This window comes from Phacochoerus africanus, chromosome 15 (assembly GCF_016906955.1).
Source record: "Phacochoerus africanus isolate WHEZ1 chromosome 15, ROS_Pafr_v1, whole genome shotgun sequence".
NCBI classification, from domain to species: Eukaryota; Metazoa; Chordata; class Mammalia; order Artiodactyla; family Suidae; genus Phacochoerus; species Phacochoerus africanus.
This window is the reverse complement of record NC_062558.1, coordinates 31,195,620-31,216,779: the sequence shown is the minus strand read 5'-3', so window position 1 is coordinate 31,216,779 and position 21,160 is coordinate 31,195,620. Positions and strand designations below refer to the sequence as shown.

Genomic DNA, 21,160 nt, shown 5'->3' with positions numbered 1-21,160 from the left:
CTGATGTAAAATGTTCCTGGAGGCAGATGGCAGCGGCAACTAGGCTTTTAAGTTAAAAGGACTCAGTTCTGGAGCTCAAACTATAGCCAGGGGAAATGAATGGCAAATCTAGAGTTCTAATCTAGCCTAAGATGCTTAGAACTGTGGACTGGGTGAACAGGTACGGATCGTGACCAGATGGAATGCAAAAGAGTTGACCTTGATCTCTCCCTTCAGAAAAAGAAAGAGGGTGAGGAGGTGGCCCTCAGGGGACCAAGTGGCCCCAAGAATGCTCACAGGGTGGGGGCTGGCTGGAGGCAGGGACAGAAGGAGAAAGGTTGGTAAGCCCCTCTCTGCATACACAGCCAGGGATGGAGAGATCTGGGGAAACTCAACTCACCTTCCCGCCCCGGAAAACATGGTACCAAACGGAAGTGCCTCCAAAGTCGATGTGGAAGTCAGTGAAACAACCTTTCACGCTCATCAGACAGTACCTGCAGCACAGAAGCACGGAAGCAGAAAAAAACAATTCAATGGCTGAATCACCAGAGGTGAGCAAACAGTTCTGGAGATGCTTGACCTAGTGCCCTTTTATAAATGCTGACGCTGGGGAATTTTCATCTTTTTTTTTTTTAAACCCAAATCTAATCGGAGTTCCCCATGGGGGAAGCCCCAGTGATCAGGTGATGAACCTCAAGCACTGGCTACCTGCCCCCAAGGATGGGGGAGGCATTTTTGTTTTCAGGTTCCCAAGAGAGCTGATAAACCCACAGGCCATTGAGTTCCTTCCTACTCTTGCCCCACCCCCGCCTCCAACCCAGGCAAGAGACTTCCTTTCCGCTCCTTCCAGCCCCTCTACCTGTTCTCCCAAGCTGCCAGGCCCTTTTGCAACATCCGGGTCCCCCTGGAATTCAGCTGTAAACCACCTGCATGGTTTGCCAATTACCAGTCCCCATTCATCTCCTCATTCATTCAACAATCACTGACTGAAAGCCAACCAGTGGTCCAGCCCAGAGCCAGGCATGGCACTTAGAGAAATACGTACCAATGCAAAAGACTCCTGTCCTTAAGGATGAACTACCCTTACTGGAGCACTGCGTCAGAAAAGTTAAATGGTAAGACAAACTGCAACTGACTGCAAAGTAAGCAATGCAGCTAAAAGTACACGGGTACCAGCCATAAAAGACCACACTGTGTATGATTCCCACATATGAAATGGCCAGAGTAGGCAGATCTACAGAGACAGAGAGCAGGTGAGTGGTGGCCAGAGCTTTGGGGCGGGGTGGGGGGAGGAAACAGGGAGTGTACTAACAGGTACAGGGTTTCACTGTGGGGTGACAAAAATGTTCCAAAATTGATCTTGTTGCACAACTCTGTAAACATACCAAAAAACATTGGATTGTACACTTTAAATAGATAAACAGTATGTGAATTATATCTCAATAAAGCTGCAAAAAAAAAGGGGAGGGGGGTAAAAATTAAGATCCTGGGGGTGAGGGTTCAGACAGGCAGAGATGGAGAAGAGAGAGAGTAAAAGTGAGCCTGGCCCTTAGAGGCTTGGACCAAGGGAGTGCATTCAGGAGCAGAAGGAACCTGCCAGGAGCCCCCCTCCTGAGCTCTAGCAACTGCCAGATAACCCCTCTTCCTTACAGGAACTCTCCAGTCTCCCTCCTCCCTCCACATGCTGCCGTCCTAGGGGTAGGTTGAGCTTAAGAGGACGGGGGTCGAACAGGCTGCCAGGTCCAGGCCCAGCAGACAGTGGTGCCAGGGCCCCCTCCCACCCACTCCCACCCCTGCCCACAAGAGCCACCTGGGGCTGTCTCCCCATGGCTCATGCTCCGGCACCTTGGCACCTCCAGGAGCCCGCACACACATGCTTACCCACTGACCTCTTTTCCCTGCTGCACTTTGCTTTTCCACGGTTTGGGAAAGAGGGGAGGAACGGGGCAGAGACAGGCAGAGAAGAGTCAGCAGCCCGAGAGGAGATGGGGGGCGGTGCGTGGGGCTGAGCTGGTTAGGAAGCCGGAGGGCTGCAGGCACCCCCTCCCTCTGGCTGCCTTTTGCACCTCACATTCAGGTGGACCCAGGGCTCGGCAGTATGCAGGCAGCGTGCCCCGCGTCCCTCCTCCGGATAGGCTGGAAGGAGCCTTAACCATGTGTCTGCAGGAGGCTGACAAATCAGAAGGCCTTCCCGCACATCAGAGCCCCGCTGCCTAGCAACCCCTTCGGAGGGGTGTAGTTGACAGCACAGGACTCAGCCCTGTCACGAAGACAGGCGCGGGCTCGGGTGCTGGTGCTGGGGTTGTTCAAGTCCCAGCTCCGGCTCCGGCTCCGGCTCCACATTCTCCTGCCTCCACCCAGCGCACCCAGCCAGGTCCCCACACAGTAAGGCCTGGATGATCCTCTGCTCTGCAAGGAACTGGAGGGGTGGGGGGGCGCTGAAGCCCTAACCCACCCCACCACCCTGGTCCACACTGGCCTCTTCTCTCCAAGCACCATTTCAAAATATTAGTCTTCATTTTCCTAAAACCACCTCTTCCTCTCGGTTCTCTTCTTTTCTTTTTTTAATCTAACCTTGGTTTCCACACCCCCTCCAGACCTCAGCAGCACTCTAGGCTGGAAAACAATTTAAGTGTGTGTGGGGTGGAGTGAGATGTGCTTCCTTTAGCCTGCAGCTGGATACCCACCCAGGTGCCCAAAGTGGAAAGGAGACTTGGCTCTCTGGGCTCCAGAACCCCAGCTTGCCTAGCCATACAGGCCACCCACCTCCAACCTGCCAATCTCCTGCCCCAGCCCCAACCTCCCCAGCACGTGCAGAAACTGGAATGCCTTCAAGCTACAGCTATGTGCAGGGAAAGTTCTCCAAGTTAAGCTTGTGTCTGATCTGCCTCCCTGTCACCCTTCAGCATCCTCTGAGACCCCTAGGAGCTTAGGGGCACCTCTTCCAGAACGGCCTCTCCAAGAGAGGCCCCTCCTTCCAGGTCCCTCATTTCCTGGCTGCCAGGCCTGAGCCGCCCCTCCCGCCGGGGAATTGCACGCTTTAGGGCAGCCAGGGTGACTGGGACAGGGCGGCTTTTGTCCTGGCCCCTGCAGCCAGTCACCCGGCCCGCCGGCTCGCCTGCCCCTCGTTCATTCCGGGTCTCCCCCCTCACTCCTGCTTCTCGATCGCTCTGGCGTGACGCCTTTGCACTGACCTCTACAGCTTCCTCTTCCAAAGCACACCGCAGTCACATGGGCACCCCGGCTCGGTGCCACGGCAGCTAAGCTCTCCCCGCGCCGCCGGCCGGCCAGCCTGGTTTCCGCCTCCGCCGCCCCCTGTCCCGAAAGCCGCGCCCCTCGACACTCCCCACCCACCGCCCCGGGTGGCTTCAGGGTAGGACACCCTCCAAGTTGGAGGCTGAAAATCGGGCGCCCCCAAGCTAAGCCTTTCTGGGGGTCCCGCCTCCCAAGGCCTGGGCTGGCTCCGGTGGAGCATGGTAGGAGGGGGCGCTGCACCTGCAGCAATAACTTTGGGGCGCAGCCTAGGGTCTGGGGAGGCGGGGCAGCCCCACCCGCCCTTTTCTCCTCCAACTTAGCGCAACTCCCCTGGCAGTCCAGGCGGCGTCCCCTCGGGCAAAGGTCTGGCAGGGGATCCTGGAAAGCTGGCACCAGGTGATGGGGCTTGAGGCGCCAAGCGCGCATTGCACACACACAGCACACACACAGCCCCGGGAGACACAAAGAGCGGCTCTGCGACGCTGGCCCAGCAGCCCGTGGGCGAGAGGCGACCCATACCCCGCCCCAGCGCGTCCCGAAGGGGTGGGGGCACTAGGGCAGCACCGGGCCGCGGGAGCAGCACAGGGAAGTCCACCCGGCCCCGCCCGGCGCGCCCGCGGTTACCCTCGGCGGCGGCGCGGCTCCCGGGCGTCCCCTTTGGCGGCAGAGGCTCGACGCGCACCCAGCCCCGGCGAGCAGAATTGAGCCCCCTCCACGGCGCTGCCAGGCCCCAGTCGAGGACCACGGAGCCTTCGCCCGCTTCCTTCCTTTCTCGGGGAGCCGGTCGCAGCCTACGATCATCCCCGCACTGAAACTGAACACCCGCGCAGCGCGGCGGCCGCCAGGGAGGCGGAGGGAGGCCGAGGAGGCGACAGAGAATCGCGCCGACCAGCGCCAGGGGACGTCGCCGCTGCCGCCCACGGCCGCCCCCTCGTCCTGGCTGGGTGGGGGCACGAGAGGAGTTCTCCCCACCTCCGTTCCACCGGCAAGCGCTCGGGGACTCCCGCGCGCTTGTTTTCAAGGAGTGCGGACTCGGTCCTGCTGCTGGAAGTGATGACCCAGCAAAGCCATCTCCCTTAAATGTGCCCTTCGGGGCAAAGCAAGAGAAAGGACCAGTGCCAGGGGTTGGAGGGCTTGTCAGACCCTGGGTGTGGCAGCCCAGAGACTAGGGATGCGGGCACTGGCCCTAAAACTGACTAGCTGTGTGACCTTGGACAATTACTTCCCCTCTCACAGCAGTTTCCTTGTCCTAAGGGCAGGGAGGCAGTGGGAAGTTCAACTGCAAAGTAAGATGTTCTTTTGCTGCCTACCCTTCCCTAGCCATAGCTGTGTAACCCCACATCACAGAAGTACTGTGGAAATTTATTGAGCTAGTTACTTAATCCAATCTTCACAACAAACTTATGAGGTCATTCCCAGGAGTGTACCCATTTTACAGATGAGAACGCAGAGGCTTACAGGTACTGACTCACCTGATTGCTACCCTAATAGTGGGGTGCTTACCCAAGCAGCCTGTCTCAGTTTATCGACTTTTCTCCACATGCCTCCCTGGTAAATCCTGACTCTCAAGAAGAGAACCCGCAGGTTACAGCCAAACCTTAGCTACTAACTGTAGGGGTTAGTCCACTTCAAATCAAAAGTCCCACCATTCAGGGCAGGCTGCTGCGGACCACAGCCCTCTTTGCATCCCACCCTTCCCCCAAACCACAACAAGGGGCCTCTGCAGGGGCAGAAATCAAACTTCTCCATTCTTTGGCCAAATCCCATCCCCTGGACTACCTACCATTGTTAATAGGTTCCAACTGTCAAGTGCTCATAATAATAGCTGCTTACATGCACAACACTTCACCCTTAAAACAACTCAATAACCCCCACTTTAGGGAAGTGAACATTAAGCCATTTCAAGGTGGTCAACGCCCTGGCCCAGGGTGTTGCTTCCTGGTGTCATTTACAGGACTGCTCACCCATTAACTAACTCCCTGATGGCCTGCTGTGAGGCTAAACTAAACTCCTTGAAACTGGTGGACTTTTTTACTTTATGTATGCTTGTCCTGTTGAAATTACAATGGAATTAAACAGTAATTACAATGGAATTGAACACCAAGCCACTGAGTTAAATGACCTAAGAAAGGAGAAGACCCGGACAACCAGAACAGGTAGTCCACAAGGGAGACATTGTTACTTTTTTTTTTTTTGTCTTTTTGCCATTTCTTGGGCCGCTCCCACGGCATATGGAGGTTCCCAGGCTAGGGGTCTAATCGGAGCTGTAGCTGCCAGCCTACGCCAGAGCCACAGCAACGCACAGCAACGCAGGATCCGAGCTGAGTCTGCAACCTACACCACAGCTCACGGCAACGCCAGATCATTAACCCACTGAGCAAGGGCAGGGATCGAACCCGCAACTTCATGGTTCCTAGTCGGATTCGTTAACCACTGCGCCACGACGGGAACTCCGACATTGTTACTTTTTAAGTCACAAATGTCTCAGCTCCTTGACAGCAGGGACCATGTCAGATTGAAATGTGTAAGCGCAGCATCCAGCAACAGACCTGTAATTATTCTAATTAACTATGTGACAATAGGCCAAATTTTCCACCTTCTGGAACTCTGCATCCTTTTTGTTAAACTAGTCAGGGATCTGTAACCGGTAGCCCTTACCCTTACAGATCAAACCAGGCCTAGATGTACTTGGTTTGGCCAGCATTATTTTAAAAAAAGAGAGAAGAGTTCCAGCTGCGGCTTGGTGGGTTAAGATCCTGACTGGTATCCATGAGGATGGCGGTTTGATCCCTGGACTCACTCAGAGATTAAGGATGCAACATTGCCACAAGCTGACGAGGCTTGGATCCAGCATTGCTGTGGTTGTGGTGTAGGCCAGCAGCTGCAGCTCCAATTTGACCTCTAGCCTGGGGAACTTCCATATGCTGCAGGCATGGCCCCCCAAAAATAAATAAAAATCAAAAAAGAGTGATGGGGAGTTCCCGTCATGGTGCAGTGGTTAACGAATCTGACTACAAACCATGAGTTTGCGGGTTCGGTCCCTGCCCTCCTCAGTGGGTTAACAATCCGGCATTGCCGTGAGCTGTGGTGTAGGTTGCAGACGCAGCTCGGATTCTGAGTTGCTGTGGCTCTGGCGTAGGCCGGTGGCTACAGCTCCGATTGGACCCCTAGCCTGGGAACCTCCATATGCCGTGAGAGCGGTCAAAGAAATGGCAAAAAGACAAAAAAAAAATTAAAAAAGAGTGAGACAGAATTTTTGAAAGCCTGCCTCTCCAGTGATGCAGAAGCCACACCAGTCCCTATGGTTATACTAGGCTGCTACACCCATTACCACATTGATCCACTATGAATTTCAGGTTCCTTGTCTGTAACATGGGAATGTTAACCTGCTTCCTGGATTGTTGAGATATGGTGCTAAGTGTCTAACACATCACCTGGGTCCATCCATGGCACGAGAGGAAAGGCTGGCTTTCTTTGATCTTCTTTTTGAGATAGAAGGGGAAAGCCAAGAATCCAGAGGCCTGGGATCATGGCCCACATGAGACATCAGCAGCCTCTCTAGGTCAGTTTCTCTGTGTGATCTCTTACTAGGGCTGATCATTTATGATGCCAGAAAACATGGTCAAGGAGAGTGAAAGGTAAACATGGGTTGCAGAGATGCCCTGAGCCACTGTGAGAAAGAGTAGATTCCAGGACTTCTCATTGTGGCTTATTGGAAACAAATCCGACTACCATCCATGAGGATGTGGGTTTGATCCCTGGCCTTGCTCAGTGGGTTAAGGTTCCAGAGATGCTGTGTGCTAGAGTGTAGGTTGCAAACGTGGCTCTGATCTGGCATTACTGTGGCTGTGGCATCGGCCAGCAGTTGTAGCTCCAGTTAGACCCCTAGCCTGGAAACTTCCATAACCCACAGATGCAGCCCTGAAAAGCAAAAAAAAAAAAAAAAAAACCCAAAAAACAGTGGATTCCAATGGCAGCTGCAGCCCATGTGCCTGCATAAGGCCATGAGGACAAATATCTTAGCCCAGCCACATTTCACATCCACTACATGTTCCATCTTCCCCTTGGCATGGGAAGAATACGGGGCAGGGATGACAAGAAACCTTTTTTTTTTTTTTTTGTCTTTTAGGGCCTTACCCTCTGCATATGGAGGTTCCCAGGCTAGGGGTCAAATTGGAGCCATAGCTGCTGGCCTACGCCACTGCCATAGCCACAACAACACCAGAACCGAGCCTTGTTAGTGACCTGTACCACGGTTCACGGCAATGCCAGATCTTTAACCCACTGAGCAAGGCCAGGGATCGAACCTGCATCCTCATGAATACTAGTCAGATTCGTTTCCGCTGAACCATGATGGGAACTCCCAGGACACCCATTTTGTAGAGGTAAAACTGAATTCCTAAAAGACTTGCTACAGGAGTTCCCGTCATGGTACAGCGGAAATGAATCCGACTAGGAACTATGAGGTTGCAAGTTCAATCCCTGGCCTCGCTCAGTGGGTTAAGGATCTGGTGTTGCCGTCAGCTGTGATGTACGTCGCAGATGCGGCTCAGATCCCACATTGCTGTAGCTGTGGCACAGGCCGGCAGCTGTAGCTCCGGCTCAGTCCTTACCCTGGGAACCTCCATATGATTCAAGCGCAGCCTTAAAAAGCCGAAGGAAAAAAACTTGCTACAGCTGCAGGGAGTGGCAGAAGCAGCCCCCAAACATGCTTATCCCACTGCCTGTTTGCATCCTGTTTCAGCTCTGCAATGCCCCATTTTTGTCCCTATTCTTCCTTCTATCCCCAGAAAGTACATGTGAAGAGGAGTTCCCATTGTGGCTCAGTGGTAACAAACCCAATTAGTATCCATGAGGACGACGGTTCAACCCCTGACTTCACTCAGTGGGTCAAGGACCCAGCATTGCCAAGAGCTGCAGTGTAGGTCACAGACATAGCTCAGATCTGGCGTTGCTGTGGATGTACAGGCTGGCAACTACAGCTCTGACTCAACAACTAGCCTGGGAACTTCCATATGCCTCGAGTTGAGGGCCTAAAATGCACACACACATATATACACTTGCACCAAGTACATGTGGAAAAAATGCAGTCAATTTTCAATTATTTGAGGGCCATGTGTGTGCTTTATATGGGATCTCCTTTTAGCTGGGTTTTTAGGCTCTTTTAGTCCACAGTATAACTCCTTTACACAAACAAATCTTATTTCTGCAAGCCCAGTGTGCTACAAGAGCAAGTGAGAATGGAGAAGTCTTGCTAATTTCTTGCTGGAATGCATGAAAATATCCAAAGGTCCTAAGTGAAAAAGGGTGCCCAAGTCCTAGACCTTGGGAGATTGTGGAGGTTTTAAAACAAGTGCAGAAGGCTTTGAGAGCCACACCCACCCATCCCCCACCACCTACCCACCCCACCTCCATCCAGAGGCAGAGCCAAATTCCCCTCCCTTGAGTATGGCCTAGATTTAGTGGCTCGTTTTAATTAACAGAATATGGCAGAAGTTAACTGTATGTGACCTCCAAAACTAGGTGATAAAAGGCACTGTGGCTTTCTCCTTGCTCTCTCCCAAACCACTTTGGGAGTGGGGGAGGGGAGCTGCCATGTCGTGAGGACACTCAAGCAGCTTATTGGAGAGGCCCATGGAGTAAAGAACTGAAGCCTTCTTTCCAAGAGCACCATCTTGAAAGTAGGCCCTCCAGCCTCAGTAAAGCCTTCAGATGCCAACAGCCCAGGACTAAGTTAGTTTTTTTCTTTTTCTTTTTTCCTTTTTTTTTTTTTTCGTGGGGGGGTGGTGTCAGACCCACAGCATGTGAAAATTCCCAGGCCAGGGATCAAACCCATGCCACAGTGGTGACCCAAACCACAACAGTGACAATGCCGGATCCTTTAACCACTAGACAGGTGCTTGGTTTGTTTGTTTGTTTTTTGCCTTTTAGGGCCTCGGCACATGGAGGTTCCCAGGTTAGGGGTCCCATTGGAGCTGTAGCCGCCGCCAGCCTACACCACAGCCACAGCAATGTGGGATCTGAGCCAACTCTGCGACCTACACCACAGCTCACAGCAATGCCAGATCCGTAAACCCCCTGAGCGAGGCCAGGGATTGAACCCACGTCCTCATGGATGCTACTCAGGTTCGTTAACTGCTGAGCCATGACGGGAACTCCGGTGCTTGTTGTTTTAAGCTGCTAAAGTTTTGGGTTTATTTTCTTTTTTTGGCCACACCCCCAGCATATGGCAGTTCCCAGGCCAGGAATTGAATCCAAGCTGAATCTGAGACCTATGCCACAGCTGGGGCAACACCAGATCCTTAACCATGGTGCTAGGCCAGGGATCAAACCCACAAGGCCCCAGAGACAAGCCAGATCCCATTAATCTACTACGCCACAGCGGGAACTCCAGAATTTTTTTTTAAGTTGTTAGGTTTTAGGGTAATCTGTTATGCAGCAATAAACAACAGTGATACTTCCAAATCATTGTCACTATTTATACAATCATAAGGAATTTTCCAAGACAAACAATTCTGTAACCCAAAACATTTCTGAAGGGCAGCAATGAGGAGGGAGGCTGTGGAAGAAAGGCACAGTGCAGCTTATATTCATTCAGCCCACCCTGTCATTATCTTTTCCCTTTATCCTACTTCCCCTTTATCCTGTGTCTTCATGACACTTACCACCTCCTACATTACATTATTCAATCGTCTGCCGGTCTGTCTCATCTCCCAGCCAGAGAAAAGGGACTTTTATTTATTATAAAAAAAATTATTTATTTATAGACAACGAATTTTTTTTTTGTCTTTTGTCTTTTTAGGACCACACCTGCGGCATGTGGAGGTTCCCAGGCTAGGGGTCTAGTCAGAGCTCTAGCTGCTAGCCTACGCCAGAGCCATAGCAATGCCAGATCCGAGCCGCATCTGCAACCTACACCACAGCTCACAGCAATGCCCGATCCTTAACCCACTGAGCGAGGCCAGGGATCAAACCCACAACCTCATGGTTCCTAGTCAGATTCATTTCCGCTGCGCCACAATGGGAACTCCTTTTTTTTTGCTTTTCAGGGCCGTAGCTGCAGTATATGGAGGTTCCCAGGCTAGGGATTGGATCAGAGGTGCAGCCGCTGGCCTATGCCACTGCCAGAGCAATGCAGGATCTGAGCCATGTCTGCAACCTACACCACAGCTCATGGCAAGGCCAGATCCTTAACCCACTGAGCGAGGCCAGGGATATCGAACCCACATCCTCACGGACCTTAGTTGGGTTCATTAACCACTGAGCCACAAAGGGAACTCCTAGACAATGATTTATTCTCCGTAGTCTACCAGCAAACGACTCAGAATAGTGTCTTGCACATAGTACACACCCAGTAAAGACATCAAGAGGTAATTCATACACTAGCACACTCTTTCCAAATCTTTTGTCTCCCAAAAGTTGTAACTTCACCACCCCTTGCCTTCAATACCTGAACCAAAACCCATTAAAATTCCTAACCCCCTCACTAAGATCAAGCTACATAAACCCCAGAGCCACGGAGAAGGCAGCAATAGGTTTCTAACCACCCTCCACTTCTCCCCGTTTGCAGGCTCCACTCTTGGTTTAGGTGGCCCTTCAGCTGTCTCCACTCTCCAGACACCTACAGCACAGAAACTCTGGGATTTCTAAAAAGTGTCATTTTAATTAAATTCCAAAGAACCATTCTATGATCCCAGAGGACTTCATCATCATGGGATTTTTACCTTGCTTATTAAGTGAAATCAGCATTCTTTTCAGCCGAACAAATGGACTCTTTCCAAGGTGACAATTTCCTTCTTTACAAGGTTCAAATCCTGTAACAAGTTCCCACAGCCACTGACTCAGTCTGTAAATCTGTTTGGCACATACTCTAATCAACATGACAAAAACCTGTGGTCTGGAGTTCCGTCGTGGCGCAGTGGTTAATGAAACTGACTAGGAACCATGAGGTTGCAGGTTTGATCCCTGGCCTTACTCAGTGGGTTAAGGATCTAGCGTTGCTGTGAGCTGTGGTGTAGGTCGCAGACTCGGCTCGGATCCCGAGTTGCTATGGCTCTGGAGTAGGCCAGTGGCTACAGCTCCAATTAGACCCCTAGCCTGGGAACCTCCATATACCGCAGGAAGCGGCCCTAGAAAAGGCAAAAAGACAAAAACAAAAACAAAAACCTGTGGTTCTAGGAGTTCCCATTGCGGCTCAGCAGTTAATGAACCCAACTAGCATCCATGAGGAGGTGGGTTCAATCCCTGGCCTCGATCAGTGGGTTAAGGATCCGGCGTTGCCTGAGCTGTGGTGTAGATCACAGATGAGGCTTGGATCTGGAGTTGCTGTGGCTGTGGTGTAGGCCAGCAGCTGTAGCTCTGATTCAACCCCTAGCCTGGGAACCTCCACATGCCTTGGGTGTAGCTCCAAAAAGACCAAAAAAAAAAAAAAAAACACCTGTGATCCTAGAGCCTTTTATTCAGTTATTACATAGGATTCTTTTTTTTTTTTTTGCTTTTTTTTGCTACAGCCGCTGGCCTACACCACAGCTCACAGAAACACCAGATCCTTAACCCACTGAGGGAGGCCAGGGATTGAACCCTCAACCTCATGGTTCCTAGTTGGATTCATTTCCGCTGTGCCAAGATGGCAACTCCTAGATAGGATTTTTTTTTTTTTTTGGTCTTTTCTAGGCCTGCTCCCACAGCATATGGAGGTTCCCAGGCTAGGGATCTAATCAGAGCTGTAGCTGCCGGCCTATGCCACAGCCACAGCAACGTGGGTTCCAAGCCTCGTCTGCGACCCTACCACAGCTCAGGACAACGCTGGATCCTTAACCCACTGAGCAAGGCCAGGGATCGAGCCCGCAACCTCATGGTTCCTAGTTGAATTCCTTAACCACTAAGCCACGACGGGAACTCCTAGATAGGATTCTTAATGTACTAACAGAGCTTACTATTTCAAGAATCTTTCAAGAAAGTGAAGCATATACTAAATATCTCAGAGAGGCAAGGTAGACATTAATTAACTGAAAACTGTCACCCAAGGGTGTCTATTTTACCTTCCTAAATGCATGTCCCATTTGTCCTCTGTTCTCTCCTCTAACCCTGTCTATCCCCTCATTCACCCTCTTTTTTTTTTTTTTGGCTTTTTTTAGGGCCATACTTGCAGCATATGGAAATTCCCAGGTTAGGGGTCGAATTGGAGCTATAGCTGCGGGCCTACACCACAGCCACAGCAACTCAGGATCCTTAACCCACTGAGCAAGGCCAGAGATCAAACCCGCATCCTCATGGATATTAGTCAGGCACATAACCTGCTGAGACACGACAGGAACTCCCCACCCTCTTTTTGATGATGCAATGGCTCCTCATATCAGTTGACCCCCACCCTCTTCGATCCACAGAGCAGCAGCAGAACTGGCAGAATGCAAATCTGACTGAACTCATCCCTCTGCTTAAAATCTCAGAGGTTTCCGACTGCACTTGAGAGAAATACGGACCCCTCACGATGACACAGCGGGGCCGTCAGCCTGGCCCATCCCCCATCCTGCACAGGACTCTCCCTCAATCTGCTCTAGCCCCACCACTCTTCCTTCACCAGGTCCTTCGTCATCCCCATCCCCACTCTGCAGCCCTCCTCTCCCTCCCAGGTTCTATGCACACAACCAGGAAAGCTCTTCCCTGGCCTCTTCACCTAAGCAACTGCCTCCCCTTCAAACCTCAGCATATGGCCACCTGCCCTCCCTGAATCTCCTGGCACACACTCCCACAGCACCCAGGGTCTCTGCCTTGTGCCTCATCACAGCTGCAAACGTCCCTTTGATTCTCCGATTATTGGATTAACATTCATCTCCTGGACAGACTGTAAGCTCTGTGAGGGCAGGGAGCCTATGTGGTTTTCTCCTCACTGTATTCCTGGTGCCTGGCACCAATAAGATGTTCATTATGTAGGCTGAATAATCAATTGATGAATCAATGAGAGCCAGGATCTGCCTCTAACCAACCAGTCTCACACGCTTTCCTTGAGCTCCACCTCTGTGATTCCATTAGGGCCCTTGGCACTTGCCTACCTCCATCCCTCCCCACTCCTATCTTCTCTGTCCTTTAAAGCTCAGTCAATATCCCCTCCGAGATGACTTCCTGTTGCCAGCAACCAAAAAGGGTTCCTCCACTCCCCATCTCCCTTACAGGAATCTGTTTCCCTCTGCTTAGGATGCAAGCTGCATCCTAGGACCCTTGGGTTAATGGCATGTTCCCCAAAAGGTAGGGGCTTTTAGTCCTCTTCATCTTTTACTTCCCTATCCCAGGGGCTCCACAAATTTGGCTGCAATCGAATCAGAATGGAACAGAATTGAAGACCCTCCCACCAACCCCGCCTTGAGCCTAGTCTTTGCTTTTGATGCAGCCCATATCCAAGGGGTGTAAGGAGCTTCAGCTTTGAGGGGAGGAAAAATGCCTACGAAGTAATTAAAGAGAGAGAGAGAGCTTAAAAGCAAAACCTTGAGAAGCCCAGGGCCAGCATGCTGGCCTCCCTTACAAAGCCTGGCACGGAGTTTGCATTCAATATGCACTGAATGAAGGGCTGAGTGAATGGAGAGTTCACAGCCTTTAAGCTGCTGGGGGCACTCCTGGCAGTGGGGCTGAGCAGAAAGAGGCTAAATGGATTCAGAGCCACCAGAGCCAACTCTTCTAGGAAGCCCAGAGTAACGGTTCTGCCTGGGCAGCCAGCATCTCCTGCTCACTGTGGAGAGGGAAAGACAGAGTGCCCAAGATGGAAGGGGCCCCAATGTGACTTCCTCGTCCCATTCAAGTCTTAGAACATAGCTGCCTCTGCCCATGTTTTTTTGTTTGTTGCTGTTGTTTTGAACGTGCCTACAGTATACAGAAGTTCTCAGACCAGAGATCAAACCCACACCACAGCAGTGACCCAAGCCACAGCAGTGACAATGCTGAACCCTTTTTTTTTAAGGGCCACATCTGTGGCACACGGAAGTTCCCAGGCTAGGGGTCAAATCAGAGCTGCAGCTTCTGGACTAGGCCATAGCAAGGCTGATCCAAGCAGTGATTCCAAGCTGTACCTGCCAGCCTACACCACAGCCCATAGCAACACCAGATCCTTAACCCACTGAGCTGGGCCAGGATTCGAACCTCATCCTCATGGATACCAGTCAGGTTCATAACCCACTGATCCACAATGGAAACTCCAACATTGCTGGATCCTTAACCTTTAGGCCACCGGGGAACTCCTGCCTCCGCCCATGTTAAACAGTGGGGCTCAGGACTTGCTGGTGATAGTCCTACAATTAGATGTGGCCGCTTTCCCAGCCCAGCAAACGTCTGTCTAAGGAATGGGGTGAGTTTTTGAGAAAGGTTATTCTAGATCAGAGATCCTGGGTCTCAACAGCAAAAGCAAAAGAATACCAGGCTCCTCCCTCACCTCCAGCAAAAGCAAAATATCCATGGTGGTCACCTTAAAAAATCCACTCCTGAGACAGGCTGTCACTTGGAGGGAGTAGATAAATGTTTGGCAAGTACACACACACACACACACACACACACACACACAGGCACAGATGCATACAGAGATGGTTCCCATTACTCTTCCTCCTCTTCAGGTCACATCCCCCTGGGGAAAGCTGGCAGGGAGGCCAAAGAACCATCTGGATGGAGAATTAAGACCCAGAGCAGAATGCAGAGCCCCTGCACTTGAGGGAAGCAAGATGCCCATCTGCCCACACCAAGGACCCCCAACCCCACATCCCAGCAACGCCCCCTGGGCTGTGGCCTCAGCCTCCAATCCCCACGAGGCTGAAAGTCACCCCTCCCAGCTCCCGCCACTAGCCAGGAGGTCTTACTTCTTCACTTTCGGGTACTTCATCTCCGCAATGGCGTTTGTGGCTTCCGTCTGCTTTTCCTTCAAGTGCTGAGGCCACATGTTGTCCACCCAGTCCACCAGGTCCACCTGCAATCCAGCCAGACCGCCCTCAGCACTTCCTGTCTCCGGGTCCCTTAACTGGGCTGCATCAACCCCCTCAACCCCCCTCCCCCTGCTCCTCACACCCCTCCCGCCCTCCCCCAGGGCCAGTGAGGGCGAGGAGAGGAGGCGGGAGGTGGCCAGGGAGGGACCGCAGCCGAGGCCTTACCACGGTGGGACGCTTGACCAAGTGCTCCAGCTTGGTGTGGCTGAACTCGAGGCTGATGACATTGTACAACTTGTCCCGCTGGGCCTCGGGCGTCTCATAGTACCGCACAAACTGCGACATGCTCATCTCCGTGCCTTTCTGGGTGTTCACGTCCATCACATCCACCAGCCGCCGGCTGCCTGGGGGCAGAATCCACAGGCTGATGGCTCCAGCCAGCTGGGGGTCCAGATCCCACGTGGGAGCCCACGTACAACAAAACCCACCCCTTCCTCAGCATCCCTCATATGCCTCACCCCTATGCCCTGTCTGCTCAGTTATCTCATCCTATGGGTTTCCTCACTGAACAGCTCTCCAACCCTTAAACAAATCTCTCCACATTCTGTCTTCTTCCCTCCACCACCACAGCCTCCACACTTGTCCAGTTCACCATTACTGTCCACCAAGATCACCGCAAGAACTTCCAAATGGGTCTCCAGACTAACTTCTCTTTACCCATCCTCTACACTGCTGCCAAAGTGAGCTTTCCCCAACAGAGCGCTCGCCACTTAAATACCTTCAGTGGCTCCCCACTGCCTACCCAAGACTCCCTGGCACAGCCCTCACGGCCTGCTTATTCATAGCACTAGGACAGTATTTTCTCTATAGATAATCAACTGGTTTTTGTCTTTTTGTGTTTTGTTTGTTTCTTTCTTTTTAGGGCTGCACCTGCAGCATATGGAAGCTCCCAGGCTAGGGGTCAAATCAGAGCTGTAGCCAGCAGACTACACCACAGCTGCATCTGTGACCTATTCCGCAGCTTGCAGCAACCCCAGATCCTTAACCCACTGAGCAAGGCCAGGGATTGAACCCGTATCCTCTCGGACACTATGTCAGGTTCTTAACTTCCTGTCAGTTTCTTAACAGGAACTTCTATTTAATTATTTATTTTGGCGGGGGGCATACCCGGGGCACGTGGAAGTACCCAAGCCAAGGACTGAACCCGAGCCATAGCAGTGACCCCAGCCATTGCAGCGATAACGCCAGATCCTTAACCCATCAAGCCACAAGAGAACTCCAATAATTAGCTGTTTAGTAGTCCCCCTCAGTGGTCTGTGAGGCCAGGAGAATCACTCGACTTGTCTAAACCACTGTACCTTCATCCTGCCACCTCATCTAGCAGGCTAGTTCTAAGGATTCAATCAGAAGATGATCATACCCAAGACTCCCTGGCACAGCCATCAAGTACTTCGCATGGAGTCTGGTACATAAATGAAAAGGGCTCCCCCCCCTTCATTCTCCAGCACTAATCGCAACTCCTCTAAATATCACATTTCTTTGTCTACTTTGCTGTCCTTCTTCCCTGCTACTCTGCAGTCATCACAAGGGTAGGAGTCTTGTTTGTTCTGCCCACTGCTCTATGTCAAGTATCGGGAACAAAGCCTGCCACTTAGTAGGAGCTCAGAACATATTTGAGGAACAAATAAATGTTGACTGTTGGCTGAGCTGTACAGCACATGACATACGACTTCTGGAGTGAATAATGGCTAAACTAAAGAGAGTGAGTGACCCTCTCCAGTAAATCCAACTCTCGTCCCACTGGCCACCTCAATGCCTCTCACCGCTTTCCAGAGGGACTAAGAGACAGGGACCCTTGGTACTAATCCTGGGGCCGCTGCCACCTGACAAGCCCTCACAGAATCATGACCCTTTCGGGGACCCTGCTTCCCCATCCGTGAAATGGTTTTAACAATGACCCCAGAACTCCAGCCAAGGTGGAAAGAAGAGCCAAAGCTGAGCGAACTGCTCTGAATGGGAAGACAGACACAAAGCAGGCTGCAAGATTCATGGTGATTTATGATAAAAGCCGGCACCTCCTGTCTGTGAGGACTCAAAATAAGCATCATGACAGGAGTGAGAAGCCCAGCATCTGGTGAGGAAAGGCCCCAATTCCCCATGAACCCAGTGATAAACATACACTCCACAAGGTATAAATCCAGGGAAGAAAGAAAAAGATTTAGAGAGAAAGAAAGAAAAAGAGAGAGAAAGAGAGGAAGAAAGGCAGGCAGGGAGGGAGGGAGGAAGGAAGGAAAGAATCACCTTGTTCAAAGCTACCTCAAGAAGGAAGAGTGGGAGTTCCCTTCATGGCTCAGCAGTTAATGAACCCAACTAGGATCCATGAGGATGCGGGTTCGATCCCTGGCCTTGCTCAATGGGTTAAGGATCTGGGATTGCCATGAGCTGTGGTGTAGGTCACAGACACGGCTCGGATCCCGAGTTACTGTGGCTGCAGTTTCAAAGGAAGAGTACACAAGGGTCAACAAATGACAACAGCACAAGGCGGAAATCCACTCCACCTCCTGTTTTTGTATGGCCCATATTTACATTTTTTTTTTCCATTTTATGGCCGCACCTGCAGCATATGGAAGCTCCCAGGCCAGGGGCTGAATCAGAGCTGCAGCTGCCAGCCTACACCACAGGCATGTCACATAGAATCCAGGGCTCATCTGCAACCTACCCTGCAGCTCACGGCAATGCTAGATCCTTTAGCCCACTGAGCAAGGGCAGGGATCAAACCCACATCCTCATGGACAGTACATCGGGTTCCACAATGGAAACTCCAGTTTTTACTTTTTTTTTTTTTTTTGGTCTTTTCTAGGGCCGTTCCCACAGCATACGGAGGTTCCCAGGCTAGGGGTCGAATTGGAGCTATAGCCGCCGGCCTACACCAGAGCCACAGCAACACGGGATCCGAGCCGAGTCTGTGACCTACACCACAGCTCACGGCAACGCTGGATCCTTAACCCACTGAGCAAGGCCAGGGATCAAGCCCAAAACCTCATAGTTGGATTCGCTAACCACTGAGCCATGACAGGAACTCCAGTTTTTATATTTTAAATAGTGGGGGAAGGGGGATAAAAAGAAGAACATTTTGTAACATGAAAATTCCATGAAATTCAAACTCCGGGGTCCACATAGACAGTTTCATCAGCACACAGCCACCCTCCCTGGTTCACAAACGACTTCTGTCTGCTTCCATGCTACAAGAGCTGAGCTGAGGAGTTCTCCTATGGTGCAGCAGGTTGAGGCTCTGGCATTGTCATGGCAACAGCTTGGGTCACTGTGGCTCAGGTTCGATCCCAAGCTTGGGAACTTCGACATGCCATGCACACAGCCCAAAAAAAGAAAAAAAAAAAGATAGAGCTGAACTGAATACTTGACAGAGACGGAATGGCTGGCAAAGCCTGAAATATTCTGTCTGGCTCTTTACAGAGAAAGATCGCCAGACCCTGAACTAGACAAAATCTACATGGTACTTACACGCAGATATGTATTTTCACCCCCTACAATGCTATACAGTCAGCTCTCTGCACAGAGACAGCCCTGTGGTCAGTGTTTGCTGAATATACACACAGCCTTTCACTCAGAAGAAACTGAATAATAAAAAGCCGTCCCTTAAGTGCATAGGAGAATTTGGGTGGGGTTTTTTTGTTTTGTTTTGTTTTGTTTGCTTTTTAGAGCCGCATGTATGGCATGTGGAAGTTCCCAGGCTAGGGGTCAAATCGGAGCTACAGCTGATAAGCACGGCCACAGCCACAGCCACAGCCTCATCTGCAACCGACACCGAAGCTCATAGCAACACCGGATCCTTAACCCACTGAGCAAAGCCAGTAATCAAACCTGCGTCCTCGTGGATTCTAGTCAGATTCGTTTCCCCAAGCCACAATGGAACTCCCTGAGAATTTGGGTGTTTTTATCGTTGGGGTTAAATATCTAATTTTCACAATCACCCCAGAAGCTCGGTGAACTGTCCTGGTTATAGAGGAGGAAACCAAGGACTAGAGATGATGTGATCGGTTCAATCCCCCAGAACATACTTTCTACCAATAAGAATAGTCAACATTGACAAAGCACTACAGCATAGGCACAGTCTGTCTCTACACAAGCTATCTCAATTGTGTTCATAGTTCTCTGAAGCAGAACTTCAGTTTTATACCCATTTAACGGATGAGAAACTGAGGCTTGGACAACTAACTGGCCCCAAACTGCTCCAATAAAGAGCAGCAGAGCTGTGACTTGATGCTAACTCCATCTAGGAGCCCAGGTTCTTAAGCTCTGACCCCTGCCACTGTGCTATGCAATACTGCATCTTGATCCCAGGCTAAGGTTAAAAGATAATCTCTGACGTTGGGGGCTGCCCCTGGCCCCACAGATCCTAGGAAGCCTTCCTTAGAAAAAAACCACTTTGTTCCTGAGTCAGGAGTGCAGATCCACCAGGGGGCATCCCAGAACTTTGCTGGAAATTCTGGCCATGATCTTGGCCATGCTTTCGGCAGTACTGGCTCCTTCCTTACTAGGGCTCCTGGAACAGGTGGGCTCTGCTCAGCTTTTCTGGAAAGCCCACTTGGCAGAGAACCTGCTGAGCATGGGGGAGGGGAAGAGAACAGCCCTCCAAGCTCTCCCCACTTTCTGGCCAGCCTCCCACCTCCCACCACCTCTCCACCCTAACCTTGCTCAGGGTCCCATCTGCAAGGCCTCCTGTGGAAGGGGGTTTGCTGGGCAGGTAGGTAATAGGAATCACAGCCCTAGAAGAGGCTGGTGCAAGTAAGAATTAAAAGCCTGGCTCAGCTGCCCCTGTCAGTCCAACACACTGGTTAAGCCAAGACTTCATGGGTTTGAATCACAACTGAGGCTCAGACCTCTTAGCTTCTTTGAGTATATTTCCCCACCCACAACATGAGACAAAAATGGGAGCCAGGAGTTCCCGTCGTGGCGCAGTGGTTAACGAATCCGACTAGGAACCATGAGGTTGCGGGTTCGGTCCCTGCCCTTGCTCAGTGGGTTAAGGATCCGGGCGTGAGCTGTGGTGTAGGTTGCAGACGCGGCTTGGATCCCGCGTTGCTGTGGCTCTGGCGTAGGCCGGTGGCTACAGCTCCGATTCAACCCCTAGCCTGGGAACCTCCAAGAAATAGCAACAACAACAACAACAACAACAAAAAAGACAAAAGACAAAAGACAAAAAAAAAAAAAATGGGAGCCAGCCTTGTGGCTTGTTCTGTGACTTAAATGAGATAATACACACAAAACACTTCTGAGAAGTGCCTCCAAGTATGAAGTATTATGTAATTGGGCAGTTTTATTTGGAATTACAGGTGGAAAAAGTGAGGTGGTAGGAAATCAAAGCCAGTTAAATCTCTGCCAGCCTGTCCAAAAAAAACATAACCAGGACAGTAATGGGTGTGGTTGGTTTGTTTGTTGTCTTTTTAGGGCTGCACCTATGGCATATGTAAGTTCTCAGGCTAGGGGTTGAATCAGAGCTGCAGCTGCCAGCCCACAGCAACACAGGATCCTAGTCTCATCTGCAACCTACACCACAGCTCATGGCAACGCCAGATCCTTAAGCCACTAAGCAAGGCCAGAGATTGAACTCATATCCTCATGGATACAAGTCAGGTTCACACTCCAATGAGCCACAGTGGGAACTCCCGGATGTTGGGTTTTTATAAGGGGTGATAAAAATGATCTAACATTGACTGTGGTGTTGACTCTACAAACCCTGGAAACAGATGAAAAACCATGTAATTGTACTCTTTAAATGGGTGGATTGCATAGTAGGTGAATTATAACTCAATAAAGGTGTTATTAAGCAAAAATACTCAGGCCCTAAATGACCAAAAAGTTGGTTTGTTCTGAAAGCTTTTTTTTTCATTCAAAAGTCTATCACCTTAAAAAAACACATAATAAAAAATATAAATTGGAGTTCCCATGTGACTCAGCAGTAATGAACCTGACTAGTATCCATAAGGACTCGGGTCTGATCCCTG

At 51.0% G+C, this 21,160-nt stretch overlaps 1 protein-coding gene across 11 annotated transcripts in view; it reads right to left on the bottom strand.

Moving 5' to 3' along the window:
- KDM2B (lysine demethylase 2B) overlaps positions 1 to 21,160 on the bottom strand; it is a 143,750-nt gene that overhangs the window by 95,412 nt on the left and 27,178 nt on the right. For 6 of the 11 annotated variants that reach the window (XM_047761667.1, XM_047761666.1, XM_047761661.1 and 3 more), the window contains exons 5-7: positions 15,360 to 15,538; positions 15,072 to 15,178; positions 380 to 473 (exon numbers count right to left, since the gene is read on the bottom strand). In XM_047761667.1, the coding sequence (XP_047617623.1) occupies positions 380 to 473; positions 15,072 to 15,178; positions 15,360 to 15,538 (380 nt within the window). Of the gene's footprint in view, positions 1 to 379; positions 474 to 1,024; positions 1,158 to 1,868; positions 2,688 to 3,173; positions 3,272 to 3,858; positions 4,106 to 15,071; positions 15,179 to 15,359; positions 15,539 to 21,160 lie in introns of those variants that run through there. The other 5 variants (XM_047761669.1, XM_047761668.1, XM_047761672.1 and 2 more) reach the window with 5 other exon arrangements.